This window comes from Microcebus murinus, chromosome 6 (genome assembly GCF_040939455.1).
Source record: "Microcebus murinus isolate Inina chromosome 6, M.murinus_Inina_mat1.0, whole genome shotgun sequence".
NCBI lineage: Eukaryota > Metazoa > Chordata > Mammalia > Primates > Cheirogaleidae > Microcebus > Microcebus murinus.
The window spans coordinates 29,763,570-29,789,349 of NC_134109.1; the positions used below are offsets into that span (position 1 = coordinate 29,763,570).

At 41.1% G+C, this 25,780-nt stretch overlaps 1 protein-coding gene and 1 long non-coding RNA gene across 10 annotated transcripts in view; one reads left to right on the forward strand and one right to left on the reverse strand.

Annotated features, from left to right (window-relative positions):
* LOC142871450 (uncharacterized) overlaps positions 1-25,636 on the forward strand; it is an 84,586-nt gene extending 58,950 nt beyond the window's left edge. For both annotated transcript variants that reach the window (XR_012919705.1, XR_012919706.1), the window contains 2 exons: positions 23,637-23,694; positions 24,851-25,636. This is a non-coding gene — a long non-coding RNA (uncharacterized LOC142871450). The remainder of the gene's footprint in view (positions 1-23,636; positions 23,695-24,850) is intronic.
* Positions 1-25,780, reverse strand: part of SIPA1L1 (signal induced proliferation associated 1 like 1) — a 350,098-nt gene that overhangs the window by 28,830 nt on the left and 295,488 nt on the right. For 6 of the 8 annotated variants that reach the window (XM_012756105.3, XM_012756102.3, XM_012756107.3 and 3 more), the window contains 5 exons: positions 14,758-14,904; positions 9,531-9,658; positions 7,169-7,231; positions 6,611-6,729; positions 3,083-3,525 (listed from right to left, as the gene is read on the reverse strand). In XM_012756105.3, coding sequence (XP_012611559.1) covers positions 3,083-3,525; positions 6,611-6,729; positions 7,169-7,231; positions 9,531-9,658; positions 14,758-14,904 — 900 coding nt within the window. The remainder of the gene's footprint in view (positions 1-3,082; positions 3,526-6,610; positions 6,730-7,168; positions 7,232-9,530; positions 9,659-14,757; positions 14,905-25,780) is intronic. The other 2 variants (XM_076003895.1, XM_012756112.2) reach the window with 1 other exon arrangement.

Here is a 25,780-nt window from a genome sequence, read left to right on the forward strand (position 1 = left end):
TCGGGCAAAAAAGTAGGAACATTTAAGTAGAAGTTCTTCCTATTTGCTCACCAGAATGTGCTGAGTATCTATCTGTATGATGCTCACAGTGGCGCACCCCATGCAAAGGTATTAAGATGAACATATTGGGTGAGAAAGCGCTTACACTGGGTGGCAGTACCAATGTACCGTAATCACACAGGCGGGTACTAATTGGCTGTAGAGCTCAGAGAGGGCCTAAGGGAAGTAAGAGGAAACAAGTTGTGAGACAGGAAGAATGGCTGGCAGACAAGGGTGGGCACAGAAGTCTGGACACCAAAACAAGTCAGGTCACGATGTCACCGAAGAGACGTGCATGTGCAAGGATGACATGGGGTTTTTAGCTTTAGTGTGTGGTCTTATATCAAACTCCAACACTGGAAACACTGCTGGTCAGCAGGAGTAAAGCACTTCACACTAACCGAGGAGAGTCCTTGTTTGCCGCACAAACTGGCACTGCCCACTGCCAGGGCCAGGACGCTCAGAAAAAAACGAATCCAGCTGGTAAGAATATTAAAATTAGAACTATCTTCACCTCACTATGCTCACCATAAATCACTGTTTTGAGTGGCTCATTTTCAGATCTGAAAGTGAAACAGCTATTACAAAAAAACCCCAATTTTTTAAACCTCTCCCTAAACTTTTAAGCTTCATAAAATACATATAGATTTCAGGGAGCAACGCTACAGCAATTAATAGAACTTTTTTAATTGTAGAAAGTTGTCAGTGTGTTTGGCTCCTCTTAATGACATTCAAAGACAACAACCCTGTGTAATTACCAGCCCACATTAATGCAGTTCTCATGGGGGTGCCACAAAAAACCTGCACAGTCACTGACAGGGAGACGGGAGGACAGAGCCCAGCCAGAAAGATGCCGCGAAACTTAATCACTGTAATTTAGATTTTGTCACCAAGTCCCAGGTACAAGTTCTTTTATGCACTGTCAAGAGATCGCCACATTAATTGCTGTTCCTGTCTTCCGAAGACACAAACACTCTAATTTGCTGTGATTTCGGTTTCTCTAGCAATGTGTATTTGGTGGCTCCATCCCCTCTTCCTCCAGAAAAGGCAGGCTGGGAAAGCTCTGATTATCCAGCTCACTCTGCCAAGATCAGCAGACTGCATCCCGAAGCTTCCCCGTTACCAGTCCGGAGACAAATGTGACTCAACCAACATCAGTGGGTGGGAAGCCCTGCCACCTTCCCTGAAAGGCCACATTCTTCTCTTCTCTAGTAAGTTTGACTTTCAATAGGAGCGTTATTTCTAAATGATGCTTTCAATGATTCTGCATAGCCAGTTTGAAGCAGAAAATTTAGATAATCCTTTGAGGCCTTCAGGCGCCTCCAGTCAGCACATTCAGATAATGCAAAGCCAGGTGCTTGCTTCTCCCAGGCTTTGTAAATCCCTGGGGATTTGTTGGCTAACGGCACAGCCTCAGGTCTCATGCTTTGGGTTCAGGGGCCTGGCTCTCTCCAGCCTTACTCCACGTGAGACAAGACCTCCAGAACCGAATTTCCTCTGCCATCGAATCAGACCAGAGACACATCCTCAGACAAAAGACCACTCTTAAGAAAAGGTACCGTCCTTTCAAAATGAATTATTGAAAAACCAAAGAAATAGGAGTCAAACTAAATCTAGAAACAACAGAGAAACTATTCCGACCTGAAAAATGTCCTAAGTCAATGCCCTACAGTTATTGAGAAGGGGAGGTACCCAAAACAGTATGCAAGTGCCCTAATTCTGTATCATGTGATTCTATGTCTCTATAATTATGGCATCTGATGCTCAGCCTTCTTGTCCTGATTTTCCAAACACATCTCTTTATATCATTTGAACCAAACATTTTATTTTCTGAATTGTGGAACAGTAACAGGATGCCTGGTACTCAAGACTACTGAGACTATTTTCCCAATTTCAGTTTTGCTTGGGGGCATTGGAGTTTCCAGACCTCTCATGATCATTTTTTCATCTGCAATGTGGTGGTGGTAAACAGAAACAAAACTTCTGAAATGCTTCCTACCACAGGGCCTGAAATTTTAAAAGAAGGGAAGCTCAATGATGTTATCCGTAAGAATATAGACACAAAGAGAAAACCGGATATTTAACTGATCAAGTTAAATCCAAATTAAGTAGTGGATGTCCTCTCATTAAGGTTATCTGGGGTTTACTGACAGATTATGTACCTAGATTCCCCTTTGAAAAATAAAACTACATTAAGCCTCTCTAGTATTTTTCCTTAGGGCATAATAGTAAGAGAGACCCAGAAGACAGCAAGGTGAGATACTGTCACACAAGTTGATAGGTGACGGACAACAATGAGAAGTAAGAGGAGAAACCACCTTGGAGATTAACGGCCTGCGAAGACAGCAATGGAATGTTTCCTCCCTAAAAGGAGGAATTTTGTCATACTTGGGGTTTTAGGCTCACATCCAAAAGAGGAAATGAAAAATAGTCTTTATTTTGTCTAGTGGAGTGATCTCCAAGGATACAAGGGGATGTGTACTTTCCTACTCTGAAAGGTAGATGAGCTGTGTCTAATTTTAGCAGCACTTTCCTGTTGGGCACCTTCCCCCTCTCAACACACCGCTGTCAGGAGCCGATCACTGAAGAAAAATCACCACTCGACATCGGGCAGGTGATGCTCTCGGACAGGGAGGCGGCGTCTAGGACGATCTCGGCGTGGAAATAATGCGCTTAGTCTCAGGAAAGACCCCTTTTCTTTTAAAAATACGGTCAGTGTTTTTTAAATATCTTTAAAAGGCTGTCCCAGTATATATTCTCTATCACTAGCTGAAAATTACAAAATTCCTCTCTAATTGTGGTACACAGGAAACTTCAAAAAGGTCAAATCCAACTTCACAAAAAATACATCTGCCATTTTGTCCACAGTCTAAGGTAATACATTAGGATTATAGGCATTAAATATGTAAGTACAATTGTCACTGCATGAAAAAGCTCCTTTCCTTATACACTAGTGAGCAAAGTGAAGTGGGATGAGACCAGGAAACGCGACTTAGGACGGGGCTGGGCATTGGGGAGGCAGCAGGGAAGGGCAGTTAGTTACCTGGTGTGGGAAGCAGCGTCGTTGATACTGAAAGTGCTGTTCTCCCTTGTCAGCGGGTTCGAGCCCGCCTGGCTCTTGCTGTGGAGATCCAAGCTCAGGGAGGACTCTGTTTTCCGGTCCATACCATGACCCTCTGTTTCTAAAGTCCGATCTGCCAAGGAGATCACTTCACTGGAGCTATGCCACAGAGGTGCCACTTTCTCCTTGCCTGGGCCCGAGCGTGGTGACGACGTGGCAGCCCCCAGGGAGGCCGTGCTGCCGTGGCTGGGGCCATAGGAGGTGGTGTCGATGCCACTGTCAGCGGAGGTGCCTTGCAGATAGTTATAGCTGTTGAGCTCGGATTCTGTGCGGTCCCCATCGTACCACTTCTCGTCACTGTGGGCACTCGAAGCGTTGCTGGAGAGGGTATTGCTACTGGAGTGGCTCGAGTAGTGGCTATCCGACTGCAAGGGAAGCAGGATTTACTTGAGTAATTTACTTGAGGTTCTGCTTCCCAAACACCAGGAAACAATGGGAAATGACACGGATTTGTGTCTAGGTACAGGGTTCTCAAGGCATAAAAGTTCCAATAACGACAAGTCAAAGTCCAGAGTGCCCGGAACCTCTGTGACTCTGGCCCATTCACAAGTGTCCATGGCAGAGAGTGCCGGAATTTTTTTTTCAAATCCATTTTTCATTATTTGACTTATGCTAAAGTGTCAATAGTATTGAAGTCATTTTAATCAGGAAGAAATCCAAATTGTCATTAAAAATAGAAAGGAAATGACATTTCCAAAGAGCTTATAATTAGAAAGCATGCTTGATTCTAAAAGCCCTACTTGCTCAGAGTAACTAAAAGGCTGAACATAAGATAACTTCTAAAGAGATCTCCTTTTGCCTCCCCAATTAACATCTATTTAGGGACAGTCTTCTAAGGCATGCTTAGAGGTAAAATTTATACACAAGTGCCAAAACAATTCAATGGGAAAACAATTAGTCTTATTAACAAATGGTGTTGGCACAATCGAATATCCAGATGCAAAAAAGAATGCAGTTGGATCCCTACCACATAGACAAGTGAACTAAAAAATGATCAAGGATTTAAATCTAAGAGCTAAAACTACAAAACTCTTAGAGAAAACAAGTGTAAGTCTCTGTGACTTATACCTGTGGAAGTTAATACAATGGTTTCTTAAATATACCAAAAGCATGAGAAACAAACAAAACCCCAGATAAACTGGTCTTCATCAAAATAAAAAACTTCTGTGCTTTAAATAACCCAATTAACAAATGGGTAAACTATTTGAAGAGAGATTTCTCCAAAGAGGATATATAAATTCCCAACAAGCACATGAAAAGATGTTCAATATCATTAGTCATTAGGAAATGCAAACCAAAAGTACAATGGAAAACCACTGTACGCCCACTAGGATGGCTATAATAAAAAGGACAGACAGTAACGAATGTTGGCATTGTTGGGAATATAAAACAGGGTGGCCCCTGTGGGAAAACTGTTGCAGTTCCACTCTTGTTATACACCCAAGAGAAATGAAAACGTGTTCACACAAAAACTTGTATATAAATGTTTATAGTAGTATTATTCATAATAGCTAAAAAGTGAAAACCACCCAAGTGTCCATCAACTGATAAATGGATTAAAAGAATAGGGTATTATCCACACAATGGACTATTATGCAGCTGTGAAAAGGAACGAAGTACTGATCTATGCTACAACATGGATGACTCTTAAAAACATTATGTTCACTGAAAGAAGCCAGACACAAAAGGCCACATATCATATAACTTCGTTCACATGAAATGTCCAGAATAGACAAATTCAGAGAGATTAGATTAGTGTTTTCTCTTAGAGGGGATGGGAAGTAGTCAGGGGTGGTGATGAAGAGGTTCTAGAATTAGATTGTGGTGCTGGTTGCACAACTCTAAACCACTACATTGTACACTCTATATGGGTGAATATTATGGGATGCAAATATCTCAATTAAAAAGATGTGTACAGAACCCTTTCTACACAGCTCACATGCTTAGAACATTTGATAGAGTTTGCCAAAGAAATAATATTTTAAAAGATATCTGAGTGAAATAATATTTTAAATGAGCTGGAGATTAAGAGAAGGAACCGTGTGTGTGTGTGTGTGTGTGTGTGTGTGCGTGTCTCTGGGGAGGAAGGAGCATACTCTCCACTGGCCAAGGGCAGGGGCCAGAGGAGGACAACATGCCAGTTTCACCTCCAAGTGAAACATCTCTTCCCCTTATGAAAAAAATCAATCCCAGTTCCTTTATTGGTGTTACTCTAGTTTTTCTCAATAACAATTGTTATTGTTATTGAGCTTTCATTTATTCGTTATAGTTTTTTCGTGTTATCCGTGTTATTCGTTATTCGAACATTTATTCGTGTTATTAAGCTTTCATTTATTCGTAATAGGGCAGAAGTTCTTTAGCTCTGGGTCTGTACTGTTGAATCTGGGAGCCCTTAGCCATGTGTGGCTACTCAGTACTTTCGATGTGGCTGCTTTGAATTGAGACATACTGAGAGTACAGAGTATGTAATAGATTTCTGTAGGAACATAATGTGAGCCACATATATAATTTAAAATTTTCTAGTAGCCAAAATTTAAAAAATAAAAAAAACCCAAAAAAACCTGATGAAATTAATTTTAACAATATATCCTATTTCACCCAATCTGTCCAAAATATTATTTTACCATGTAATCAATATAAAAATTATATTAACAAGGGAGGGGAAACTCACAGGTCTAGTGGGACAATCTACCATTTGTGGGTAGAACTGTGACAATATCACATTTCCCCAGTAAATCTCTCTCCACAGAGTAAAATGTAGGGTGTGCTCTCTTGAGTTTTTGATTTCAATATTCATTTCTCTAGTGTAAAACTTACATAAGCCTTCTCATTAAAAGTTCTCTGGGCATCTTATAAATTAGTGAACATGAACTACAGTATTTCCTCATCCAATAGAATGACAAATATACACATTCCAGTGAACAGACAGGCCAAGGAATCTAGTGCAGTGTAAAAGGGGGGTGGAGAATACCCTGGTATTCCCAATCCCACCCATAAATGATCAGGAACTGTCTATTACTATGGTAAAAGGGTAAAATGTGTCCCGCCATGGAAGATAAGAGTAGCAGTATGGGGTATATGGGAATCTGTCTGCCCCCTGGACTGGTTCTCCAACCAGATCTCCCGCTTGCAATTGTGTAAGGAAATAAATATTCTAGCACATTTTTATTCCTAATGTTTTAGGATTGCTTGTGATTGTTTTAGATGATCTTACAGCCAGAACTATGGGGGTGGCAGGGGCATACCAACCAGGAATTACAATTTATCTCAAAGCAACCATAGGGCCATGGCAGCAGAAATTACAAGGCCATGACAGCAAACGCCTACTCTCTGTCAGGATGACTTCCTCTTTGTGTAGAGAGTGGAGCAGAGACCATGTACCATTTTAACATTGCAAAGAAGGTACATTGCTAGGAATCTATTATTTTTATAAGTTTACAGTTAACTTACATGGCCTTGTTTGTTTGGAGACAGATGAACCACAGGATCCTGCCGCATTAATCTCCCACTGGGGCTCTCTCGGAAAGCTGGCAGTACCTTTGATACTGCTGGGAGATGGCACGTTGGCTCTGGAATACAGCATAGGACATTATGGTGCAGGCACCAAACAGATACAAAGCACATGGTGACAAATGAAGATGGCTTGCCATTGCATCTTTCAATTCACTGACCAGCAAACTCTGCATTTCAGCAGTAAGCTTGTTAGGAGTCTGCACAATAGACAGCAGGTCAGAAACTAAGTGGCTGATGGATAAAGCTTGCAGCTGGTGACAACGTGTCACGTCATACACATTAGCATAGCCAAGTACCACCAAACCAAAGGCCATGGAACAACACAGCAAAGTTCAGAATCAACTTTTGGTTTGGGGGAAAAGTTTAGGTCATATGGATTAAATTTATGAAATTCATTCATTGCAAAGTGTGGCTAACCTAGCTTGGTCTACATTACCTAGACAGGCATGGATGCAATCATGTGTTACTTACCATGACACTTTGGAAATATTTTACCTGTATATTCATGCTGCTCGAGGACAAAAGAATTGAAATCCTGAGGTCCTCTATAACTGTAAGCTGAGCACAACAGAAAAGACACACAGCAACTAGTTTACTTAAAACAATTGCTTCCTTTCGGACTCCAAGCTGGTGTTAAAGATGGGGTTCCAAAAGTGAGAGATAAAGGATCCTCTTTAACACAAGTATAGCTAACAGCAAGAATTCCTGACTTCCGCAACACCCTTCCTAATGGGCAGTACACTCCTTGACTCTGAATCTCAACCATTTCCAAGAGCAGATAGGCAGGAAAGCAAACATCCAGGAGATGTGTGAGCCAGTTCAGCAAGCTGAAGTCCTGTCTCCACTGCCAGCAGGGTACCAGCTGATAACACACTGATACACAAAGACAGGTGGGTCTGCCTAGCAAATAACAATCTCCTCAACATTCTTATTCGCTGCAAGTCACCAGAGAATGTTGTTCTTATCAAGTGAGTGTAGAAAGGTCAGTCCTTTATATGCTCAATGGTGGGTATTGAGAAATGAAAATGCAATAATTATTTTTCTTGAATTCTCCCTACAATGGCTTAGACCAACTAAGCCTTCTGATTCTTTCTGGTGTGCCAATTAAGAAAGGCTGGTTTATTCTCCTGGAATGCTGGGATATTAAGAATGATAAAATTATTTTAGTATTTTATTTGAGTTTAGATAAAGACACCACTTGGACCTCCTGTACTGTGGTGGAAAAGGCTTCTCTGGCAGGCTCTAGGGGTACCTTAATTAAAAAAAAAAAGGTATACCTTATTAAGAGGACGAACAATTGTATTAAAAAGATTCATCCATATTCATTTCAAAGTCTTATCTATTAAGAGTGGGATGCCACTAAACTAAAGTGGATGCAAGAAAAAAAAAGCCTAGAGGAGGTATGTGTGAGAGGCTGAATACGGGTCTAGGAAGAACCTTATAATTACCCCTTCCAGTGCCAGGGTACCTGCTCATTCCCCGTGACTTCCCTTGAGTGGGAAGCAGTGCGTCGTACAAAGGGCTTGCTGGCAGCCTTGCTCAAAGCCTACACTGGGGCCCCCCCAAAAGCCACTAATGTCATGCTGAAGAAGGGGTCCTTTTCACATGTATCATTACCATCTCAACAGTATCAAAACATATGGGATTAAAAACACTTGTCAAGAGCAGAAAAGCGGATCAGAATATGCTCTGGTTTTCTGTGTTGGGGGTGGGTGGCACCAGAGTAGGGAATGACAGATGGCTCCAATAACGAGGCCCATCTCGCTGCAGTTACTGGAGCAAAGCATATCTTCAGAACCTAAGAACTGCTTTTGTCTTCCTCAACTCCTGTCTTAGCTAAATACATCTCCGCTCCTTCTGTGTTCATGACTTGTACATTTCTTGGGCACAATCATTGAAACAGGACAAAATGATGAATTTGCAGTGAAGATAAAAAGATGGGTCTTTGCCTTAAAAGTTTATCCTTTTCAGCCCTAAAATGTAGACCTTTTTATCTCAGACTGATGGTAATGCTATCAGAGATAAAATAAAGGAGAGAAAAAAAAAAAAAACACTAACAGTCTAGATTGAAGTCCTTGATGTATCAACTGTGTTGATAACAAATCCCTGATGCTACTGTGCTGACACTTAATTTTGCTTCATGGCAAAACTTTATTGTATCAACTAGTGTTGTGGTGTCATTTTGGAACAACAGAATATATATATATATATAGAGAGAGAGAGAGAGAGAGAGACAGAGAGAGAGAGACAGACAGAGAGAGAGAGAGACAGACAGAGAAAGGGCCAAGCACCAGAAATCCAAATGAGAGCTCCCTAATGCAAATCTTTCTTATCCAGCTGTTTTATACAGCTAAGATATTTCCTTAGCTGACAGCTTAATAGCAGAGTGAAAAGAGTTTTTAAAAAAAGCACACCAGGGAGGAAAGAGATTCTAACCAAGCTCTAGATGTGACTAAACAATAACTGTATCTCTTTCCCGCTCTGTATGTATACATTTTCTTAATGCAACATTAAAAATAACAAGGAATCACTCAAGGCACTTAGACTAGGCAAAACCAAATGAACAAGGCGGGATGTACTTAGGACTCAAGGCAGTCTGGTCTTTTAATCTTCGTGCTGAAAGTAACTTCTATGCCCTTTCTATTTTTAAATTTGGGGTCACTGAGAATTCCTTGACTTTTCTCTGAGGTCTTATTTCTTTCTTTCTTTCACTTACACATAATCTAACAGAGACTTAAGCCATAGCTATTAACTAGGGCTGTCTTTGTAACAGAATGCTTTGATAACATCATCAAGAGGTGGCCGGAGTCACCTTGTTGTAAAAGCAACTTGCTTTTTGTAGGAATTACTTACTTACCCATCTGGTCGGCAATGCTATCCTCGCTCCTTTGCCAGCTGGGTGTGGATTTCCCACTGCCGCCGCCGATGTCTGCCTGGGTGCTCTGCCTGTCAATGGAGGCCGGGGATCTGCGGCTCACTCCAAACCTGTGGGAATTTCCCCAAACAAAGACAAAGACAACATCAGGCACCTCGCCCACGGGAGGAAGGCAGTCCTGGGTGTGATGAGCTAAATTCTAATTGACAGGTACTACTGGTTCTCACTTACGTGTCTGTACTCGTGTGCTCATCCTTGTGGGTGTTTACGTAGGGTAGAAACGTGTATGTTGTGGTCAAGACATACCACTCGGCTCAGAAAGGTATGCGTGCTGTGTATATTCACTGCTTACAAGGGCAAGAGCCATTAGGACTGTGCTAACCTAAGCTATGAACAGTAGGAAACCAAAATCTTCTAGCCCGTGTGCAGGCAGCCTCAGATTGTCACTCATGGCCAAAGAAAAAATTTCACAATCGAAATGTTCCATATATGTCTTCCAAATGGTACATTTTGAGGGTTTCTCTTAACTCAGTGATTTACTAAATCATTAAGTCATTCATTCTTAGAATAAGTATTTTCTGAGCACTTGTTCTGTGGTCTGAAAGACAAAGACGACTATCATTTATATTATGTAGAAACCACTTTCAAAATGTATAAGTTTTAAATTGCCTTTGGGAAGGGCAATTTGAAAGTAGGTAAACTGATATAAATAAAAACAAAAGTCTATTTCTGGAAGGAACATATAGCTATTTAGTGAGCCTGGTTTTTTTTACCTTTTGTAGACTTATAATATATGCGTAATTAAGGCATATGCCTTGATTAGCAATATCAGCAAAGCAAACATTGACCCCATGAAAACGTGTCAGAGTGTGGAATTCAAACATTCACATGAAATGTATTAGTTTATGTGTGGTTGCTAGTGAACTTATGTATAACCTATACAATAAAGGACTAAATAGGGCCTGAACCAGTCAATGCATGTGATGGGTATCGTACTTGCTATAGACTGATAAATGCATGCACAGACTCAGCAAGTGGTGTATTGGAAAGGCAGGACATAAGGAGCAGGAAGACATGGGGCCAAGTTCTAACTCTACCACCTAGCGTGGCTGAAAAAAGTCACTGAATTTTTGTCTCTATTTCTTTATGTGTAAATCAGCAATTCCATTACATGGATCCAAGGATCTATATAAAGCATCTGCAAAGTAGAAAAAGCTATAACAATATTTATTTTATTATTATTCTTTTAGACACAGGGTCTCGCTCTATGGCCCACACTAGAGTACAGTGGTGCAATGATAGCTCACTGCAGCCTTGAATTCCTGGACTCCATGGATCCTCTTGCCTCATCTTCCCCAGTAGTTGGGACAACAGGCATGTGCCACCACACCCAGCTATTTTTTTTTTTTTTTTTTTTTCATTTCTTGTAGAGACAAGGGGTCTATGTTGCCCAGGCTGGTCTTGAACTATTGGCCTCAAGTGATCTTCCTGCCTTGGCCTTCAAAAGTGCTGTGATTATAGGAATGAGCCACCACTCCTAGCCAAAATATATATATATTTAGGACAGTTTCTCACTCTGTCACTCAGGTTGGAGTGATGTGGCCCAATCATAGCTCACTACAGCCTTAAACTCCTGGGTTCAAACAATCTTCCTGCCTCAGCCTCCTGAGTAGCTAGGACTACAGGCTTGCACCACCATACCTGGCTATTTTTATTTTTTATATTTTTTGGTAGAGATGGGGTCTTGCTATGTTGCTCAGGCTGGACTCAAACTATTGGCTTCAAGTGATCCTCTTGCCTCAGCCTCCTGAATCGCTGGGACTATAGGCACATGCCACTGTGCCCTGCTAGCTTTTACTTTTTTGGTAGCAGTGGAAACTAAACAGAACTTTTTAAACCTCTGAATTTAAATATTTTTTTTTCTGACTATCTGGCTTTAAATGAACAATAGGGAAGATTATCTTTAAACTCTGTCTTGAAAAACATTTCACCAAGTGAACTTTTATATTGTGCACTCCCCTCACCCCCCACCCCCCCATTTATTGTGTGCTAGGATATCAGGGATACACAGGCACAGTCCTTGAGGAGCTCAGATAAAACTTGTTCTAAATTTTACAAGGTGCCACTTTTTGGAGAGCTTAATTGTTTGTGCCTTTGTTTGGAGAAGCATTAAATAGTTTAAGAGTCACAGTTATATTTGAATTTTAAATTAACCATTTGGCTGACAAATGAAACACAGTCAGTGACCAGGACTCTGCTTCCTAAGGAAGCATTCCTTTCCATGGTGGGCCGACAGCTCTGAAATATCTTTCTCACAACAAGCTGGAATCATCTTCTCTATAACTTTCATTGACTGGTCCCAGTTGCCCCCACAGACAAGTTGAACCCCTCCTCCTAGGGTGCCGGGAGAAAGCTCTCATGGCCTCCTCCCCTCAGCTTGTACAACCTCAGTCCCGTGTCTCACACATGGTCTCCAAATGCCTCAGTCACCTAGACCCTCCCTTTGGACAGGTCCTGCCTTGTGGGTATTCATCAAAGTGTGTGGCCCCCAAAATAAATCTCCAAGGAGGGTAGAATGGGTCCTGTGTCTTTTACACAGCATTGCTTTTTAACCCACATTCAAGCAGAACAGGTATTCCTAGTCACCCTGTTAGATTTCACCTCTCATCTAATTTGGATGGTCTCAATGTCCTCACCCCAGGGAGTGGGCAGGCATGTGTCACACAGCGTTATATATGTGCAGATGCTGAGTAGTCTACCCAAGTTAAGGGAGGACACTACAGTAGCATATTACATTTATGGACAATCACCTAGCCACAATGTCATGCTCTTGAGCTTTTTAAAGTTTAACATCAACAACTTTGGAGCAAACCACATGCATTCCGGCTTCACTGTCAACTTGCATGTGTCTGTTTTTAGTAGGGGTCAGTTGTAGAGATGAGCATTTTTCCCTTGGTAAGGGTATCTCTAGGATCAAATCTGGCCCATGAGCAATGTAGTGAACCACTGTCCCTTGCACCGCTGATATAAACAAAAATGACTTGGGATCTAGAGGAAAAACATTGCACCATCATCTTCTCATAAAAGATCACCCCAAGTGAAAAAGAAGATACACAGTATGGTAAATAAGCTGGGTGACCTCACAAGCAATGGGGGAACCCTCAGTATCACCTATAGGAGGTTCAGTTAGTAAAAATCAAGTTGAATAATCACTGTCTTATTAACAAAAACTGGGCAGCATGGGCACTGGAATCATGTTTCAACTTAATTTTTTAGTATACATTTAAAGTATATCATAGACAGAAGAAAACAAATTTTGGGGGGTAATATATATTTTATTGCTAGACTAACACTGACATCTCAGTGAATTCTTAGTGTTGAAGTTGAACCAGGCCATTTAGGATCTACTAATTAAATCATGACATAATCAGTTGGGCTTGTGGTATGGTACAATGACATGTAATTCATAAACCTTTTGCAGGGACTCATGAATAAGAGTCCCTGCAATAAAACAATTTTTTTTCTAATTGTTACTTTAGTAATTAACGTAAGAAATGTGCATTTTAGACAAGCTACTGTAGGAGCCCAAAACATGGTGCTTTGACATGCTGCACTGAAGATGCAGCTCCCAGGTCCCCCGGACCTTCCCTGACTCCCTGACCCTCTGCTCCTCTTTCCTGAAGCACCAAAGCACCAGGACGGACTCTGAAATTTCCTTATCTGACTAAGAAAACATCTTTAAAAAAAAATGCAATAGCCTTGAGACCCCCTCCCTAGGACTCTCATGAAATAAGCAGGAAAGCTTAACCACCCAAGAAGAGCAGAGACTGGGAATCACCATCACCCCTAGACTTTTCTTCCATTCTGAGGGCAGCTCTGAGAGATTGCCTGGGGGACCTTATCCACATGAGAAGACTACCTTTGCTCTGCCCCTCACATTCCTACCACCAATCCCAGAGCTTCCAGGAACTGTGTCCCAGGCCACTGTTCTTTGGGCTCATTCATTTCCACTGAAAATTATTTACTACAACACCCCCCCCATCTTCCCCTCCCCTATCAAGAAGGGTATATCAGCAAGTATATGCCACTGGGTTATCAGGTAATCATTCTCCTGCAGTTCCCTCATGATGTGTGTGTTAAAGAAATCTGTGCGCCTTTTCTCCCATTAATCTGTCTACTGAGAGTTCATTTTCAGTGGCCCTCCAGAGAGTGGAAGGGAAGCTTTCCCTTGGCCTCTACACTACACCAAGAGAGTCCTGGGGGAGATAGCAGGGTGGGGGAAGCATATTTTATAGTGGCTTTATTAACTACTTTCTGTTAACATAAACATTTAGCAACATTTAGATATAACAACAAATGATACTTAATGGCTATGCATGAAAAATATCCATTATAAGAGTATTATTAGTAAGCATGCTTATTTTGTGACATAGTGAAATCTCAAGAAAGTAACCAAATCACGTGTCCATTGGTTAAGATATATTTGGGGGAAAGTGTAGAATAGAAATACCAGCTTTTATAAACACCTCCCACTTGATTTTCAAGTGGTTCAAGTTCCTGAGAGAGAGAACTCCCAGTAGGAAGTCTTTGATGGTTATTTCACTCTTCCTCCAGGCAAAGGTGGCTTGTGTATGCCATGTGTGTTTTGCTCCTAATTACTTCCCATTTCAGACACTGCATTTTTCTTCCCTTTTAGTGGCTTCTAAAGTCATGTATATTTAGGTTTTTATCGTGTAAGTCTTTTTAGAAGCAAACAGTTACTTTTGAGCAATTAGTGTTTCATGAAAGATTTTTTAAAAACAAACCCTCAAGAGACTTAAAGTGTGTGACAAATAATTTTAAGCTTTAGATGTGATTATCATTTCCTGTCTGTGAACAGTAGCAATACAAACTCCAGTGCAAGTGGTATTCTGCCGAGTTCACTTTGGAGGAAATATTAAGAAGTGAACTGTGAAATTAAACAATATATATAAAATGAAGAAACCAATGCAATGTGATTTCTCTGCCACTGAGTTTTTCATAGAGACGAGAGAATAGTAAAGTTCCTATATAGCAGTTTGAACCAATTGTTAAAACGTTTTTCTATCTAGATTATTACCTACAGATTGATCAAGGCTGGCTGAATTGAAATCGCCTCACATGTCTGAGTACAGACAAAAGACAGTGGGGTCAGCAGTGACCACCTACGACAGGACAAACGCATACCTACCCTTCGGGCATGGACTTCTGCCTGTAGGTGCCCCCCCCAGAGCCAGTGTCACTGGACGAAGAAAGATTGCTGGGGGAGTTTCGACACTGGGATCTTGCTAACGCCATGGATGAGACTGTCACATAGATGTCCGAGCCAGGAGACAGCCTGCATGTGCAAACCAAACACAAGAAGTCAACAATTAGAAGGGAAAATCCCAAGGCAATGCATGATGGATAACATCATATAAATGTGACAAAGGCTGCGACTTCATGGAGATAGTGAAAATGAAGCCAGCTGGAAGCCTACAAAAGAAACTTCCCCACAAAACTACTCCCTAGGGGAACAGCTGGAAAACCGCCTTGAGGGGGGCGGGGATGTCAAAAAATAACAGGAGGAGAGGGGAAAAAAAAAGATCTAGAAAACATGTATGCTTCTAAAACCTGCCAGAATTCAACTGGCTGAACTGCTTATGCAGTTTCCTAGGATGGCAGAGCAGAAGATAACTGAACCCAAGTGATATTAACATAGCAATTAATTTCAATTTCTCCTACTGATCCTCCCAGTGTATATGACCACAGTGAGACTGATATATTTTTTGTATGCTTTTTTGTTTTCCAATTTTATTACTCAAACTCTGGAATGAATGTTTAGATTTTGCTATTTAATATTCATAATTTGGGTTGAGAGTAGCATCATCATTTAAAAGCTCCATGAAAAAATGCCTAGCACTGCAGTCGGTGGATTTAATTAGAATTACTGAATGCATATAATACCAGAGTAGAAATGTGCTCCACATGGGTAATTAATGTATTTGTTTCTAAAGTTATGTATCCCTCATCCTGCCAACTGGAGGTCAAGGCAGAAACCAGAGCTTTGTGGCCAGGACAGACATATTTTTTCCCCTCTACCTCCTCTATTCTAGCAGGCAACAGGCAACCACAAGGCTATACCAGTAAGTGATGCTGACTATTGTGACTAGGTATAAACGAAACCTTAATGACAATGATATTTTCTTTCAGCAGCTAAAGCTGGCACAAATCACCTGACTCTTGTAGCAGGGCAGGTCATTTCTCTCTTATAGCTGAGGAAGTGAAATCTAAGTCATTTGGTCAAGGTCACAATAAGCCAGGTCTCTTAATGCTAAGTCGACTGCACTCTATGCTAAACTACTGCCGTCCCCTAGAGAAGGCTGGGTTTTCTTTTCTTAATAAAACTGCTAGCAGCGGGTCTGCATGGTCAGACAGGTTTGCACATAAAGCCTTGGGATAGAACCTTGTTCACAGGAATAAAGCAATGTCCCACAGTGAACCTATGTACCCTCTGTAGAGAGGCAGGATGGGGTTACAGGTACAGACAGCTGACAGAAGGGATAAAGGAATCACAATGAAAAGGCTTTCTAATAAAAAAGAACAAGGATAGACACTAAAAAGTAAAACTCCTCAATTCGTCCATACCCAAGAGGCAAATGTGACTGGAGAGCTCAGATTCCTCTCCAGTTGTTTCCTAGATGTCTCTACTGAACACCTTCACCAGCCATTCAAATGAAACCTCTTACAACCTAACAGATTCAGTATATTGTAGGCTTGGAGGCAAGATGGAGGACTAAAGACACTGGTCACCAGATCGTCTCAGAAAGAAGGTAAAATTTTAGGTTAAAAAAAAGAAACATAGCCAGGTGTAATTTTGAGTGGAAAGTGCCAAGACCTACCAGAGATTCCACGGGAAGAAGTTGTGGAGCAGAACAAGGAGGAGTAAGGTTTTGGCAGAAATCAACCCCTGAGGAATGTGGAGCCCATGGAAAGGGGAGGTGGGGTGTTTGCTTTTCTTTCCCTCACACCTCTTGCAGACTACAGGCTCCAGAACTGTAGGAGAGCTGCTCTGTCCTAACAAGCCCAGGAGCTGCTGCTGCCAGCAACTGGGAGATTCCTGGGAGCAGAGCACTGGGCTGCAGGCCCCCTTGGGGTTGCTTCCTGTCACCCCAGACCCAAGCCAAGACAGCGGGTGCCACACTGCTTTTCCACCCACTGTGCACCTTTGTCCTCCCCAGGAAGCCTCAGCCCTTCAGTTTTCTTGTCACTGGCCCCCACTCCCTTCACAAACATTTCCCAACTCTTGCTCAGACTGCAGTGGCCACAGGGGGCCAGTGGGTCCCAGGGGAACTGTGTGATCCCAGAGCTTTAGGGTGGGCTGCCTTCAGGGGAAAGGAGAGTGCAGCAAGCCAAGGGAGGCCCTCGGGACAAAGGGGACCAGAATGCCAGTTCTCTTCTATTCAGATTCTTCTCCTGCTCCTGCCCTCCCTCACGCACAGCGGAAGTTCCCATGTGAGTCTGCATGGGTGCCCCAAGGAACGATTGTGCCAGTGCTCTCAGGGGTGGCTGCTTCCCCTCTGTTGGTATATCTACCACATTGAGGGTTCCACAAAGAGTGGGGCTCACCCCTTTCCTCTTGAAGACCTGCAGTGGACCAAGGAGTGCTCAGACTGTGAGCTCCCTGCCTGCCAACTCTCCCCATTACTGCCTGCTTGGCTGCTCCAGCAGAGCAGGGCATACCTTGAAGCAGAGGGACACTAAGCTTGCTTGAGCATGCGATAGGCAACTTGGGACCAGCATGCTACGCCCTGGCATGGTCAGAGATTATTAAACTTGGGGGATCAGAGGACAGGCCCACAGGCTGGATTCCATACCCTCAGTACTCAATCATGTTGCTTGGGGGCATTGAGGGGAGATTTGTGAAGTGGTCTCAGGAGGTAAGGGAGCCCACATGGGCAGAACTAAAAGGAGAATGCGGTGTGGGTCTGAGCTGCAGCACACTTGCAGAGCACCCCTCCCTCATAGGAAAGCAGCCCTTTCAGTCCGGGGCAGGATCCTGGGCAGAAAAGTGCCCCGCCTGTGGTGTCATTGCTGGGGAGCTCAGCTGGTTCGGGCTGCTGCTTGTGGCCAGATCCTGGAAGGAGATCTGAAGGGCAAGGAAAGAGGGAGAAGAGTGAAACCCACTCCCATCTGCCAGACTGTGAATGCCGACTACCTCTCCCTGACGAGCAGAGGTTTCTGGCGTGGTGGAGTCATTGTAGCCCCTCCCTGGTGGCTTTCTCTAGTGGCCTGCCCACCACCTGGGGCATCTGAGTACTTCTCCTGATTCAATAAAGCTGGTCACAGGTTCCAAAAAACACTGCCGTAGCTGGCTTTTTCCTGCAAGTGCCCATTAAAGCATTTATTGACTCCATCATGCAGGGTGTGGCTGACTCTTATCCATAAGCACCACCTACTGTCTCAGAGATTAAACTGGGCATCCCAACATAATTCATACTGTTGAGAAAACAACAGGGCTAGGGAGAGAAAGGATTTCAAAGACCTCCATCTCCCCTTGTTGACAAGAGATAGGGAATCTGTCCATGTGCACAGCACACCACTGCTACAGCCTACAAATAACTAGCAATTGAGAAAACCACCACATTAAGGATATCTATAACCAAGGTATCCACCTAGACCCCCCTCAAAATACCCACAGGCAAAGCCAAAGATCCTTACTCAACATATGCTATAGACACATCCTTAAGAGTGAAGGGGGAAAAAAGTCTAACCTAAATAAAAGAAAATCCAAGAACAAGAAATGACAGCTGCTCCAGCTGAGAAGGAATCAGTGCAAGAACTCCAGAAGTATGAAAAATCAGAGTAAAAGGATACCCCAGAGGAGCACACCAACTCTCTAGCAATGGATCTCAACCAAAATGAAAATACTAAAATGACAAAGAATTCCAAAGATAGACTGTAAGCTCAGTGAGAAGCTCTAGGGAAAGCTCTAGAGAAAATGGAAAACCAACCCAAAGAAACGAGAAAAGTCATTCAGAAAATGAATGAAAAATGTACTAAAGAGGTACATATTTTTTAAAAAATAGAACTTCTGGAAATGAAAAATTCATTTGGGGAAATACAAAACACAGCAGAAAGTTTTAAGAATAGACTAGACCAAGCAGAATGGGGAATCTCAGAGCCTGAAGACAACCCTTTTGAATTAACCCTGTCAAAAATAAAGAACAAAGAATCGAGAGGAACAAAGTCTACAAGAAATATGGGATTATGTAAAACAGCCAAATATAAGAATCATAGGCATCTCTGGGGGTAAAGAAGAAAAAGCAAAAGGCCTGGAAAACCTATTTGAGGGAATAATCTAGGAAAACTTCCCAGGTCTTGCTAGAGATTTAAACATCTAGATACAAGAAGCTCAACGAACACCCAGGAGATTCACTGCAAAAAGGGTATCACCAAAACATATAGTCAACAGACTGGTCAAAGACAAAGGGAAGGAGGAACTCCTGTGAGCCACGAGGTGAAAATATCAAGTAACTTATAAAGGAAAACCCATCAGACCAACTCCAGACTTCTCAACAGAAACCTTACAAGCCAGAAACAAAATAACTGCCAGCCAAGAACTTTGTATCCTGCAAAACTAAATTCCATAAATGAAGGAGAAATAAAGTCTTTCCCAGACAAGCAAACACTAAGGGAATTTGTCACCACTAGACCTGTCCTACAAGAAATGTTTAAAAGTATTCTATACTTGGAACAGAGTAATTGATACCAACAAGTGTGAAAACATCCAAAAGTTAAAACTCACAGCCCTTATAAAACAGTAACACAATAGAGAGAACAAAGCAACCAGGTAACAAAATGACAACCAGAATAGTATCTCACATATCAATAACAACATTGAATGTGAATGGTCTTAATGTACCCCACTCCCTGCAAAAGATTGGTTGAATGGATTAAAAACACAACCCAAATATTTGCTGTGTCCAATTAAATTGGTGTCCAAGAAACTGATTTAACTCACAGAGATTTTTGTAGATAAAGGGGTGGAAAAAAATATTCCATGATATTCTCTTATCAGATAAAATAGACTTTTAATCAACAGTGTTAAAAAACAAAAAGATAAAGATGCTCATTACATAATGATAAAAGGATCAATTCAACAAGAAAATATAACAATCTTAAATATATATGCACTTAACACAGGAGCTCCCAGATTCATAAAACAAATTCTACTAGATCTAAGGAAAGAAGTAAACAGCAACATCGTAACAGCTGGGGACTTCGCCATTCCACTGACAGATCATTGAGGCAGAAAATCAACAAAGAAACAATGAACTTAAATGGGACTCTAGAACAAATGGACCTATCAGACATTTATAGAACATTTTACCCCACACCGAAAACTGCAGAATATACATTCTTTTCTTTAGCACATGGGAAAAAATAATCCCAAAATTCACACAGAACCCAAAGAGCCTGAATTTTCCAAGATGGATCATATGTGTTATGCCACAAAACAAGTCTCAACAGATTTAGAAAAACTGAAATCATACTATATCCCTTATGAACATAGATGCAAATATCCTCAACAAAATACTAGCAACCCAAATTAAACAACACACCACAAAGAGAATCCACCAGGATCAAGAGGGTTTCATCCCAGGGATGCAAGGATGGTTCAACGTATGCAAATGAATAAATGTGATTAACCACATAAACAGAAGTAAAAACAAAGACCATATGATCATCTTGATAGATTCAGAAAAACCATTCAAGAAAATCCAGAGCCTCATTATGATACAAACCCTCAACAAAGTTTAGGCATAGAAGGAATATACTTCAAAATAATAAAAGCTATACATGACAAACCCATAGCTAACATCATATTGAATGGGGAAAAATTGAAAGCATTCCCCCTAAGAACTGGAACAAGACAAGGGTACACACACTGTCACCACTGTTATTCAACATAGTAGTAGCTAGAGTATTCAGCCAAGAGAAAGAAATAAAGGGCATCCAAACAGAAAAAGAGAAGAGCAAGTTATCCCCATTTCCCAATGAGATGGTCCTGTATCTAGAAAACCCTAAAGACTCCTCAAAAGACTCCTGGAATTGATAAATAAATTCAGCAAAGTCTCAGATTACAAAATCAATGTATACAAATCAGTAGCATTTCTACATACAATCAAGTGGAGAGTCAAATCAAGAATGCAATACCATTGACAATAGATGCATAAATAAAATACTTAGGAATATACTTAACCAAAGAAGTGGAAGATTTCTACAAGGAGAACTACAAAACACTGATGAAAGAAATCACAGATGACATACAAACAAACAGAAAAACATCCCATGTCCATGGATTGGAAGAATCAACATTGTTAAAATGTCTATACTGCCCAAAGTGATTTACAGATTCAACACAATTCCCATCAAAATACCAATGTCATTTTTCACAGACCTAGAAAAAATAATCCCAAAATTCACACAGAACCCAAAGAGCCTGAATAACTAAAGCAATCTTAAACTAAAAGAACAAATCTAGAAGTATCACATTACCTGACTTCAAATTGTACTACAAGACTATAGCAACTAAAACAGCATAGTACTTACATAAAGGTAGAGAAATAGACCAGTGAAACAGAATAGAAAACCCAGAAATAAAGCCATATAGCTATGGCCAACTGATTTTTGACAAGGCAGACAAAAAGACACACTGGGGAAAGGATGCCCTATTCAATAAATAGTGCTGGGAAAATTGGAAAGCCACAAGCAGAAGAATGAAACAGGATTCCTGTCTCTAGCCATATATAAAAATTAACTCAAGATGTATTAAAGAGCTAAATGTAAAACCTGAAACCATAAATATTCTGGAAGAAACTGTAGGAAAAACTCTTTTAGATATTGGCCTAGGCAAATAATTTATGACTAAAACCCCAAGGGCAAATATAGCAACAACAAAAATAAATAAATGAGACTTAATTAAATTTAAAAAGCTTCTGTACAGCAAAGAGGCAACCTACAGAATGGGAGATGTGTAATCAACTCAAGTGCCCATCACTTGATGAGTGGATAAAGAAAATATGGTGTATATATACTGTACCCAATTCCAATATCATAGCTCTGAATTCATACAACCTGCTTAAATCTCGTATTAGTCAGTTCTTTGCACCATTATACCACATCCTATAAAATGGTTAGTTTTGTGTCTGTCTCCCCATTTAGATTCTGTCCTTAAGAAGCAGGACTGAGCTTTGTTTATCTTTACATCTCTGGGTGGTTATTATATGTTTTTGCATGAAGAATCCCTATCAGCAGTATATCAGCAGTATATGATATGAAGAACAGAAGGTGGATTCAGGACAAAGGCCCACAGTTACATTAGATGTCCCAAGCCAAGGGTTTGCAACCATCATAGGTCTAGATCAGTTGAGAAATAGTCACTAATAATAAAGTGCCAAAATTTGTGAATAATTTACTAAAAGCAACTATAACAGACTCAAAGTTAACATGCCTTCTTAAATATAAGAAAAAGGAATGGAGTGACAGGTGGTAGACTAAAGTCTAAGTCCAGACACCACTGTGAATACCACAGATCCTATGCCTACTTGCGAGAGAACTTACTGAGAAGGCCTGCTCTAATACATGTGCAATGGGACAGATGGAGAGACTGGGGATGCCAGTCTTTGGGGAATGTGATGAGAAGGAAAAGAGGCAGTTTCTATGTTCCTTCTGGAATCATCGCCAATCTTGTTGCTGCTACACAGAAATGTGGGCTAACCACACAGCTGGCATTCTCATAGGATGTCAGATCTTGCATTGGGGTGGGGTGCTACAGTGGGGTCAGAGTCCAGAAGGCACTTGCTGATCCCTACACCTTGGGTAATGTATTTTGATAAGAGAAAGATAAAGACATTTATCTGGTACCACAAAATGGATTTCCCTTTACCCTTTTTCCATTGAGACATCTCCCAAATTTCTATTATTCTAAAGTAATTGGAGGGAGACTGGAGTCCAGGAGGAATGGGAGGAGTTGGCTACAAGAAAAAAAGAAACCAAGTAAAAGATCGAAGAATGACATGAATCGAACTGTAACAAGATGCCACACTCCTTTTGGCCTTAAGAGTTTGGCTTTTATAGGCATCCAATATGGAGATTCTTCAAATATAGTTTCATTTTATAGCTGCTTTGTTTTTTCTTACTGTGAAAAGGAGGGGGTATTACAGAAAATAGAAAAACTGGAGAGAGCAGTAGAACATTAACACAGTTAGGCCAGTACAACATCTGGGGGCCTGATGACTTAGATTCTTCAGGGTAAACAAGTAATGCCAATGAATTACATTTATGGTGAATGTTAAAATGTTTATGTTTCTACTATGAGGAAGTGAAAACATAATTGCATAGGAAAAGTCAAGATGTAACCTTTATATTTGTATTTAGAGCTCACTTTTCTTACCCTGTTCTCCAAAACGTACATTAAGCTAAGCTATTTTATGTTAGTTCTCAACCTCAGATTTTTTATTTGGCAAATGCATCAGAAAATTCTATTTGGTTACTGGAGTTTTCCCAAAGTGAAAAAATAGCATTTCCAGAAGGCCGGTATTCACTTCCATCCCTTTTTTGCATTTATATAACTCAATAGTGGCTTTGTTTTCTGACTGTTCACACACACAGAACACACATACAGCAACTGACGGAATGCCACCCAAATGTTTTTATGACTCTAGATGTATATATGGTAGGCAAAGAAAAATTCAGAATTAGCCCTTATTCTGATGACTGTTTTTTCCAAGTACCCTGAAATTGATACCATACCATCACACGAATATTTGAGAATAGAGCTACTTTGGGGAGTGGAAGCTGCCGCCTGCCTGGGTACTGGCAGTCCACTTCTGTAGACAGTCTGAAGCTAATTGTTATTGGAAGTTGGGCTGGTTGCTGTCCTGCCACTTTGAAGAGGTGCTTAAAGAACCAGGAGCAGTAAGCCCCACTGGCTCACACAGGAGGCCAGCATGCTGACTTCCCGAATCTCTTTCTGCTCCACCCAACCTCACATGTATTGTTTTATTTGTTATTTATTTGTTTCAGAGACAGAGCCTCATTCTGCTGCCCAGGCTGGAGTGCAGTGGTGTGATCACAGCTCACTGTAAGTCTGAACTCCTGGGCTCCAGTGGTGCCTCAGCCTCCCCAGGGTGGGAGTGCCTCAGCCTCCCCAGGGTGGCTGGGACTACTGATGTGCCCCACCATGCCAACTCATTTTTTAATTTTTGTAGAGATGGTGTCTTGCCCAGGCTGGTCTCAAGCTCCTGAGTTGAAGTGATCCTCCCCACCTCAGCTTCCCAAAGCACTGGGATTACAGGCCTGAGCCACCATACCTCGTTCCACAAATGTACTCTGTTTTAAGGGTTGCTGAGTCTAGTGAATTTAGAGCAAGATCATAAGAGCCTTTTCTTTTTGTGAGATAAATCTAGATCTTTCTGGTTTAGTTTCAAAGAGTTCCAAATGTCTAATGTTAATGCCCAATAGGTTTAGAGGATAAAGATTAATTCCTCTTTCAATTACTGTGAGAGCTTTCAATTCTACAGAATATAAGCAATAGTCTTTTTTAAGACTGCTATGCTCACTGTCAGAGAGAAATTTTCTAAACACTTTAGCATTAATGTCAGGAGATTCTCTTCTCTATATTGTTACAAATTTAGTCAAGATAACTGCGTGTTTTCAAAATAACTGATACTAAATGTACTCTGGGACTTCCTATTACTTCCTTCTGCTGAAATAAAATACCCAGGCTTTTTGATTGTACCAAGAATGCAGCAATTGAAAAAGTCATGATTATCACCCCTGACAACACTTCCATAGTCTTCAGGACTGCACTTAACACCTGCTTTTCATTTACATTCAATGCATTTCATTGAAATGAAAACAAAGAGTTCAATGGGCTGGACATGTAGGAAAAGATGGTCTAAGATTAGTATGAGTTCCTCATTTTTCTAGAAGCATTCTTATACCAGATTGAAAGGGAGAAGAGAACTACCAAAAAACTTTTCCCAGATTTCTAATAAGTAACCCCTGCCTCCCACTACACCCTTCTCGTGAGTCAACTCACAGGAGTTGACTCATAGAGTGCTAATGTTAATGTTCACAGATTCTCATTAAATTGATCACTCCAGATTGTGAATGATTGCAATTTATCAATTTACGGGTAAGGAATTCTCAGTGTCTGAGTAGTTGATGGTAAAACATTTTCCTAACTGAGTAGTTAGGATTAATTACACCTCTATTTCCTGCTTTTTATTCCACAGTGAGAATACTGCTTAGATGTGTCCAAGGAGATAAGATCCTCTGTAACCCAACTGCAAACAGTGGAACAATTGTAAAAACAATTGAGAGGGTTTCAAATAGTAACAGTGACGGAGTCTATAGCTAAGCACAGAATTTTACCACAACTTGGCAATTAAAATGCTATCTACTCAGGTAGCAGGACCAAGTTAAAGTCCTTTGTCTTCAGCAATGTCTATCAACCAGGATTCTTTCAGAAGCATGTAAGAAAAGAAAATTCTCTACAGTGATTTAAGGTAATGTAACTTGGGTGCTATATCCGGACTAGGGTCTGAACAAGTTGTGTTCAAATTCAAGCAACTCACTGCTATCTTTTCGTCTCTTCCCACTGTGTACTTTGTGAACAGAGTTACTGCTGGCTTTCTGACCACACAATTCCTATCAGCTGTTTAGACTAGATCGCAGAAATCCGGTTCTGATGAGCCTCCTAGGACAAGGTCAATTTACAATAAGGAAGAACTCTCTTGCACAGTTAGGAAAACATGGCATTTATCACACTGAGATAAATGGATCACTTCATAGCTGCTAGCAAGCTGTGAGGAGTTCATAGCCTGGCAAACATCGTGGGTGTCTCTTGAGAAGAGTCAATTTTATATCTAAGGGAGATTCTAAAGGAAAGAAAATGAAAGTGGATTGCAGGCAAGACCAACTACCTAATTTGTGGGATTCAATGCAAAATGAAAAAAAAAATATGGGTCCCCTGCTCAAACAGTATGCTGACTTTCAAGATGACAGCAGGACTTAAACCAAGCTTTCTGGACCCTTCTGAGCGTGGGGCCCTGTACAACCGTGCAGGTTGCACACCCATGAAGTGGGCCCTGATTGCAGAATAATGTGACTGGGCCCTTCCATATATGAACATGTATGCATTCACTCTGCAAACATGTATTGAG